Source organism: Salvelinus alpinus, chromosome 9, assembly GCF_045679555.1.
Source record: "Salvelinus alpinus chromosome 9, SLU_Salpinus.1, whole genome shotgun sequence".
NCBI classification, from domain to species: Eukaryota; Metazoa; Chordata; class Actinopteri; order Salmoniformes; family Salmonidae; genus Salvelinus; species Salvelinus alpinus.
Window position 1 is genome coordinate 829,805 of NC_092094.1, and position 8,908 is coordinate 838,712.

Sequence of the window (8,908 nt, forward strand, 5' to 3'; positions counted from 1 at the left end):
CAAGCCTCTCTCACTGGTGTGATTCTAGAGCAGCTGTTGTCTTCCTACAAGCCTCTCTCACTGGTGTGATTCTAGAGCAGCTGTTGTCTTCCTACAAGCCTCCCTCACTGGTGTGATTCTAGAGCAGCTGTTGTCTTCCGACAAGCCTCTCTCATTGGTGTGATTCTAGAGCAGCTGTTGTCTTCCTACAAGCCTCTCTCACTGGTGTGATTCTAGAGCAGCTGTTGTCTTCCTACAAGCCTCCCTCACTGGTGTGATTCTAGAGCAGCTGTTGTCTTCCTACAAGCCTCTCACTGGTGTGATTCTAGAGCAGCTGTTCTCTTCCTACAAGCCTCTCTCTGGTGTGATTCTAGAGCAGCTGTTGTCTTCCTACAAGCCTCCCTCACTGATGTGATTCTAGAGCAGCTGTTGTCTTCCTACAAGCCTCCCTCACTGGTGTGATTCTAGAGCAGCTGTTGTCTTCCTACAAGCCTCTCACTGGTGTGATTCTAGAGCAGCTGTTGTCTTCCTACAAGCCTCTCTCTCTGGTGTGATTCTAGAGCAGCTGTTGTCTTCCTATAAGCCCCTCTCTCTGGTGTGATTCTAGAGCAGCTGTTGTCTTCCTACAAGCCTCTCTCACTGGTGTGATTCTAGAGCAGCTGTTGTCTTCCTACAAGCCTCTCACTGGTGTGATTCTAGAGCAGCTGTTGTCTTCCTACAAGCCTCTCTCACTGGTGTGATTCTAGAGCAGCTGTTGTCTTCCTACAAGCCTCCCTCACTGGTGTGATTCTAGAGCAGCTGTTGTCTTCCTACAAGCCTCTCTCACTGGTGTGATTCTAGAGCAGCTGTTGTCTTCCTACAAGCCTCTCTCACTGGTGTGATTCTAGAGCAGCTGTTGTCTTCCTACAAGCCTCCCTCACTGGTGTGATTCTAGAGCAGCTGTTGTCTTCCTACAAGCCTCTCACTGGTGTGATTCTAGAGCAGCTGTTCTCTTCCTACAAGCCTCTCTCACTGGTGTGATTCTAGAGCAGCTGTTGTCTTCCTACAAGCCTCTCTCTGGTGTGATTCTAGAGCAGCTGTTGTCTTCCTACAAGCCTCTCTCACTGGTGTGATTCTAGAGCAGCTGTTGTCTTCCTACAAGCCTCCCTCACTGGTGTGATTCTAGAGCAGCTGTTGTCTTCCTACAAGCCTCTCTCTGGTGTGATTCTAGAGCAGCTGTTGTCTTCCTACAAGCCTCTCTCGCTGGTGTGATTCTAGAGCAGCTGTTGTCTTCCTACAAGCCTCTCTCTGGTGTGATTCTAGAGCAGCTGTTGTCTTCCTACAAGCCTCTCTCGCTGGTGTGATTCTAGAGCAGCTGTTGTCTTCCTACAAGCCTCTCTCGCTGGTGTGATTCTAGAGCAGCTGTTGTCTTCCTACAAGCCTCTCTCGCTGGTGTGATTCTAGAGCAGCTGTTGTCTTCCTACAAGCCTCTCTCGCTGGTGTGATTCTAGAGCAGCTGTTGTCTTCCTACAAGCCTCTCTCGCTGGTGTGATTCTAGAGCAGCTGTTGTCTTCCTACAAGCCTCTCTCGCTGGTGTGATTCTAGAGCAGCTGTTGTCTTCCTACAAGCCTCTCTCTCTGGTGTGATTCTAGAGCAGCTGTTGTCTTCCTACAAGCCTCTCTCTCTGGTGTGATTCTAGAGCAGCTGTTGTCTTCCTATAAGCCCCTCTCTCTGGTGTGATTCTAGAGCAGCTGTTGTCTTCCTACAAGCCTCTCACTGGTGTGATTCTAGAGCAGCTGTTGTCTTCCTACAAGCCTCTCTCACTGGTGTGATTCTAGAGCAGCTGTTGTCTTCCTACAAGCCTCCCTCACTGGTGTGATTCTAGAGCAGCTGTTGTCTTCCTACAAGCCTCTCACTGGTGTGATTCTAGAGCAGCTGTTGTCTTCCTACAAGCCTCCCTCGCTGGTGTGATTCTAGAGCAGCTGTTGTCTTCCTACAAGCCTCTCTCGCTGGTGTGATTCTAGAGCAGCTGTTGTCTTCTACAAGCCTCTCTCACTGGTGTGATTCTAGAGCAGCTGTTGTCTTCCTACAAGCCTCTCTCTGGTGTGATTCTAGAGCAGCTGTTGTCTTCCTACAAGCCTCTCTCTGGTGTGATTCTAGAGCAGCTGTTGTCTTCCTACAAGCCTCTCACTGGTGTGATTCTAGAGCAGCTGTTGTCTTCCTGCAAGCCTCTCTCGCTGGTGTGATTCTAGAGCAGCTGTTGTCTTCCTACAAGCCTCTCTCTGGTGTGATTCTAGAGCAGCTGTTGTCTTCCTACAAGCCTCCCTCACTGATGTGATTCTAGAGCAGCTGTTGTCTTCCTACAAGCCTCCCTCACTGGTGTGATTCTAGAGCAGCTGTTGTCTTCCTACAAGCCTCTCACTGGTGTGATTCTAGAGCAGCTGTTGTCTTCCTACAAGCCTCTCTCTCTGGTGTGATTCTAGAGCAGCTGTTGTCTTCCTATAAGCCCCTCTCTCTGGTGTGATTCTAGAGCAGCTGTTGTCTTCCTACAAGCCTCTCTCACTGGTGTGATTCTAGAGCAGCTGTTGTCTTCCTACAAGCCTCTCACTGGTGTGATTCTAGAGCAGCTGTTGTCTTCCTACAAGCCTCTCTCACTGGTGTGATTCTAGAGCAGCTGTTGTCTTCCTACAAGCCTCCCTCACTGGTGTGATTCTAGAGCAGCTGTTGTCTTCCTACAAGCCTCTCTCACTGGTGTGATTCTAGAGCAGCTGTTGTCTTCCTACAAGCCTCTCTCACTGGTGTGATTCTAGAGCAGCTGTTGTCTTCCTACAAGCCTCCCTCACTGGTGTGATTCTAGAGCAGCTGTTGTCTTCCTACAAGCCTCTCACTGGTGTGATTCTAGAGCAGCTGTTGTCTTCCTACAAGCCTCTCTCTGGTGTGATTCTAGAGCAGCTGTTGTCTTCCTACAAGCCTCCCTCACTGATGTGATTCTAGAGCAGCTGTTGTCTTCCTACAAGCCTCCCTCACTGGTGTGATTCTAGAGCAGCTGTTGTCTTCCTACAAGCCTCTCACTGGTGTGATTCTAGAGCAGCTGTTGTCTTCCTACAAGCCTCTCTCTCTGGTGTGATTCTAGAGCAGCTGTTGTCTTCCTATAAGCCCCTCTCTCTGGTGTGATTCTAGAGCAGCTGTTGTCTTCCTACAAGCCTCTCTCACTGGTGTGATTCTAGAGCAGCTGTTGTCTTCCTACAAGCCTCTCACTGGTGTGATTCTAGAGCAGCTGTTGTCTTCCTATAAGCCCCTCTCTCTGGTGTGATTCTAGAGCAGCTGTTGTCTTCCTACAAGCCTCTCTCACTGGTGTGATTCTAGAGCAGCTGTTGTCTTCCTACAAGCCTCCCTCTCTGGTGTGATTCTAGAGCAGCTGTTGTCTTCCTACAAGCCTCTCTCACTGGTGTGATTCTAGAGCAGCTGTTGTCTTCCTACAAGCCTCCCTCACTGGTGTGATTCTAGAGCAGCTGTTGTCTTCCTACAAGCCTCTCTCACTGGTGTGATTCTAGAGCAGCTGTTGTCTTCCTACAAGCCTCTCTCACTGGTGTGATTCTAGAGCAGCTGTTGTCTTCCTACAAGCCTCTCTCACTGGTGTGATTCTAGAGCAGCTGTTGTCTTCCTACAAGCCTCCCTCACTGATGTGATTCTAGAGCAGCTGTTGTCTTCCTACAAGCCTCTCTCACTGGTGTGATTCTAGAGCAGCTGTTGTCTTCCTACAAGCCTCTCTCTCTGGTGTGATTCTAGAGCAGCTGTTGTCTTCCTACAAGCCTCTCTCACTGGTGTGATTCTAGAGCAGCTGTTGTCTTCCTACAAGCCTCTCTCTCTGGTGTGATTCTAGAGCAGCTGATATTGTCTTCCTACAAGCCTCTCACTGGTGTGATTCTAGAGCAGCTGTTGTCTTCCTACAAGCCTCTCTCACTGGTGTGATTCTAGAGCAGCTGTTGTCTTCCTACAAACCTCCCTCACTGATGTGATTCTAGAGCAGCTGTTGTCTTCCTACAAGCCTCTCTCACTGGTGTGATTCTAGAGCAGCTGTTGTCTTCCTACAAGCCTCTCTCTCTGGTGTGATTCTAGAGCAGCTGTTGTCTTCCTACAAGCCTCTCTCACTGGTGTGATTCTAGAGCAGCTGTTGTCTTCCTACAAGCCTCTCTCTCTGGTGTGATTCTAGAGCAGCTGTTGTCTTCCTACAAGCCTCTCTCACTGGTGTGATTCTAGAGCAGCTGTTGTCTTCCTACAAGCCTCTCTCACTGGTGTGATTCTAGAGCAGCTGATATTGTCTGTATGGTGCCAATAGCCAGGGTCACTAGGCCTTGTTTAGAGTTCCTCCAGGATTTAGTGACATTGTTGACAGAACAGTGGTTCCTGGTCGTGGTTTTAAAGTCCTTCTCTAGGGCCTGTTATACCGTTTTCTATGTTCCCATGCTGGAGGTTGTCTCCCTGCTGCAACGGAGTGATTTCTCATTGACTTCATCCATGACTGCTCTCCTTTTTACCTTAACAGACCTAGAGATTTTTTAAATAATCTAATCTTTGTTTTATGTGTTTTAATGATCTGATAAAATAGTAAATCAATCATGTTGTGATATTTCTATGACATCACCTACCTTGGTGTGACGGCTGGTGGAGTCTGTATCACCTACCTTGGTGTGACGGCCGGTGGAATGACCAGTACACATTCCAGCTTCTTCTCCTTAAGAGCCTCACAGATGTGTGTAATCATGTGGACCAGCTCCCTGAATGGAAAGGTGTTTATAGTCAATACAAACCAAGGTTGTAAAAGTAGATTTTAAGCTCTTCAGAGGGGTCATTACCATGACTACGACAGGTCACGGTGTCATGTGTTACTCACACTCTCTTGTTCCCTCCCAGCTGACTCCACAGCTCCAGCGTATAGCCATCAAAGCCTTCTGTCTGCAAAGGCAGAACACAATTAGGCGTTTACATTTCACATGTTAGTCATTCAGGATACACTCCTATGTTATAAACAGCGGAAGTCAACATCTGTAACAAACATTCACTTTGAGGTATACGACTGTATATGAGAATATTTACCGTTAAAAAAATACACATAACACATTCAACTTTTTGTCAGTTGATAAATTGTTTTCAGTCTCACTTGCCAACTGATATGTGATATAAATGTACTATAATGCATTAGTATTATTATGTGCAGGCCCCATGGTCTTTTTATTTTACCTTTATTTAACCAGGCAAGTCAGTTAAGAACAAATTCTTATTTTTAATGACGGCCTAAGAACAGTGGGTTAACTGCCTTGTTCAGGGGGCAGAACGACAGATTTGTACCTTGTCAGCTCTGGGATTCGTCTAGTACTCCAGAGACCAGGGTTTGATCCCCGTCTCCTCCTTTCCCATTTTGTCTCCCTCCTAGCTGTTTCTAAATGTCTGAATAAAGCATAAATACCCCTCCTTACCTTAGCTACGTCCACCATCTCAGTCCCCAGCTCCTCGATCTCATCCTCACTGTCCAGAACACTCATATAGTCCTGGTACGACCAGCCGTCAAATAACAGCCGAGGAACTGAGCGAGAAGAAGAGAAGCATCAGATGATGAGGGCCCTGTGATTGGTTATCATGTGACAGAGAAAGATTCTATCCTGTATTTTAAGCCTTATCCAGAAACTAGAACTACACCAAAAATGAAAGCATTTCTCTGAGGATGGTGCTGGAACATCTGATATAGAAACAAAACGGGACAGTTTGCTTGAAAAATATTTAAATAAAAAGGTTCAAATCTAGGCATGTCACATGATTACCAAACACAGGGTCCCTTTTTAGGACAAGAGACCAGGAGAGTCTGATCCGGAGGAGAGTCTGATCCGGAGGAGACTCTGATCCGGAGGAGACTCTGATCCGGAGGAGACTCTGATCCGGAGGAGACTCTGATCCGGAGGAGACTCTGATCCGGAGGAGACTCTGATCCGGAGGAGACTCTGATCCGGAGGAGACTCTGATCCGGAGGAGACTCTGATCATTGGAACTGAATGTGACTGAATGATACCATAGTGAGGTCATCTGGAAATATATTTTTTATTTAAACAGAAGCTGAGTTTAACACACTTACGCATTTTGATTTTTTTGTTTGCCTTCCGCACAGCTTTTACCCAACCTAGAAAAGAAGGAGAGTCTTTGAAAGACACAACTTTCTATATTTTCCATATAGTCCCTTAGTACACATGTCTGACTATCACAACTCTGACAAGTCCTTAGTACACATTTCTTAGGCATCACAACTTTGTTTGGCATCAATCTGGTTAGTCTATGAAAAGATTACCTGGGTCATGATCATGTAGACCAGTGATATGGAAGCTCTCTGGTCCTCTCCGTCTCAGCTGAAGCCACACCGGAGACACGGAGGTCAGCTTGGAACCGAACACCTTGGCAACATCGTAACCATGAGAGTTCCACTGGAGCGTGAGAAGAGAAATAAAGCAGAAAAGGGAAAGGTTATATGAAGAGTTGATTCTAAATGTATTCAAGGAGCCTATTGATGAGATATAGCTCGTACACAACAGTAGTGAGATGATAGTTCCACTATTAAATACACAGACATTGAATAGTAATAGCAGGGTGATCAGAACCAATCAGATAAACACATGGACTCCTGCAGGTAGCCTGGGTACCAGTCTGTATTGAGTTATCATGCCACTCCTTGCCATGCTAAACATGGAGTACAAGGAGTGGAATATTAGTGAATCAGGTTCTGGATTCCAGGCTAACCTGCAGGCAAAAATTGGCAACATTTCTGTGAAGGATAACGTGTCACTGTTGTTCAAAGGTGACTGCAGCGTTCAGTCTGGTTTAACCAGACTGTAAACCAACACACCAACCTGCTTTTAGAGACTTACACAGCGCCTGACTTAGACTGAAATAGGTGCCGGTACTCATTTTGTGTGCCGGTACTGTTTATATTTAGGTGCAGGAACTCTGTAATAAGCTAATAATTTTTATAAGAGGTGCAGGAACTCAAACAGAAGAACATTTGTGATGCTGGAACTCAGCTCCGGTGAGCTCCAGCCCAAATCAAGCACTGCACTTACAGGAGTTATATACCCCAGTACGGGCCCTTGGAACGTGTGTTGAGTCACAGCCTGTTGGCAGTATCTCCTCTCCTCCTTTACGATGTCCTTCCACTGAGGGTCAGCAACAACCAGACCTCGCGCCAGCACCGACCGCTCTGCCTGGGACGTCTGATATAATAATAAACAAACACAAGATAAAACTATTTGTATAAAACCAAACAAACTGTAGTCTCCAAGGTTGGGGTCAATTTCAATTGGAAGGCTGTCAATTCAGGAAGTAAACTGAAATTCCAATTCAATCATTGAAAAAAAGGGCATGTATTTTCAATGATTTCCTCAATAACCTGAAAAAATGGCATCTATTCTCAATGATTTCCTCAATAACCTGAAAAAACAGCATCTATTTCTAAAGATATTCAGTTTCTGGGATTTTAATTTCAAATCACTTCCTGAATTGACTTCAATTACAATTGACCCCAACCCTGGTAGTCTTGATGACAGAATTGTGGAGCTGTGAGGAAGACACAGCAACTGTGGGAACTGGGATGAGACTAACTAAATAAACACTGACAATATCTATAATTAATTCATTGTGGTCTATGTCTATTCTACAATACTGGTCATTTACTTAAATCAGAACTGGGTATGGGGGGAATACAAAGTCCACACCATCTCCACACACATGGGCTGAGCCCTAGTGAGAACCCTTAACTCCAGCGTCCATATGCATAGCTGATTGAGCCCGTTACATACACTGGTTCCAGGATGCAAAATACTGATGCCACCATTCGCCCTCATCATAAATCACCACTATCCTCCTCTTCCTCACCTCTGGCTCCTGTGTTTTGGAGTCCTTCTTCTTGGTATCAGTCCTGGACAGCGTAGTACTAACATAGCTGACCAACAGGGTAACCAGTATGGTGTGTAGCACAATGATTAACGTTGTTTCTACTCTCATCTCTCCTCTGAGTCAAGCTACACAGAGACAGGAATGGGACCAATTGCTGCTACTGCAGTTGGCTGCACCAACACGAACTGAAAAAAACTGATTTCTAGCTACCCACTCAGATAATAACAAGTTCTAGCTAGTGTGATACAGGAAACTGTGTCGGAAGCATTTGCGAGTTCCGGCAAGAACCACCCCTGCCTGGATAGAGTTACAATGTTATTGTTGTCAAGTCAGCTGAACACCCAATGATGCATGGTGCCCACAGCCAATTCAACGTTTTGATATGAATTATAACCAGTGAGAAATCACGAATATACTAGCAATCTCACTCAACTCTACCCATGTAGTTGCAGGTCTGTGGCTGTGTATACCATAGAGAATGATAGACGCCTCTAGTAGCCAAAAGGCTATATTAACATGTAATCAAATCAAATCAAATCAAATTTATTAGTCACATACACATGGTTAGCAGATGTTAATGCGAGTGTAGCGAAATGCTTGTGCTTCTAGTTCCGACAATGCAGTAATAACAACAAGTAATCTAACCTAACAATTCCGCAACTACTACCTTATACACACACGCAAGTGTAAAGGGATAAAGAATATGTACATAAAGATATATGAATGAGTGGTGGTACAGAACGGCATGGCAAGATGCAGTAGATGGTATAGAGTACGGTATATACATATGAGATGAGTACTGTAGGGTATGTAAACATAAAGTGGCATAGTTTAAAGTGGCTAGTGGTCCATGTATTACATAAGATGGCAAGATGCAGTAGATGATATAGAGTACAGTATATACATATACATAAGAGATGTGTAATGTAGGGTATGTAAACATTATATTAGGTGGCATTGTTTAAAGTGGCTGGTGGTACATTTTTACATAATTTCCATCAATTCCCATTTTTAA

General features: G+C 45.4%; 1 protein-coding gene across 3 annotated transcripts in view; it reads right to left on the reverse strand.

Moving 5' to 3' along the window:
• The window catches only part of chid1 (chitinase domain containing 1), a 39,365-nt gene extending 31,165 nt beyond the window's left edge, over window positions 1-8,200 (reverse strand). The window contains exons 1-8 of one of the 3 annotated variants that reach the window (XM_071415637.1): window positions 8,072-8,200; window positions 7,873-8,028; window positions 7,062-7,211; window positions 6,296-6,428; window positions 6,086-6,130; window positions 5,436-5,542; window positions 4,853-4,914; window positions 4,644-4,736 (exon numbers count right to left, since the gene is read on the reverse strand). In XM_071415637.1, coding sequence (XP_071271738.1) covers window positions 4,644-4,736; window positions 4,853-4,914; window positions 5,436-5,542; window positions 6,086-6,130; window positions 6,296-6,428; window positions 7,062-7,211; window positions 7,873-8,001 — 719 coding nt within the window. In that variant the 5' untranslated portion in view covers window positions 8,002-8,028; window positions 8,072-8,200. Of the gene's footprint in view, window positions 1-4,643; window positions 4,737-4,852; window positions 4,915-5,435; window positions 5,543-6,085; window positions 6,131-6,295; window positions 6,429-7,061; window positions 7,212-7,872 lie in introns of all 3 variants that reach the window. The other 2 variants (XM_071415635.1, XM_071415638.1) reach the window with 2 other exon arrangements.
• Between the last annotated feature and the right edge of the window lie 708 nt (window positions 8,201-8,908).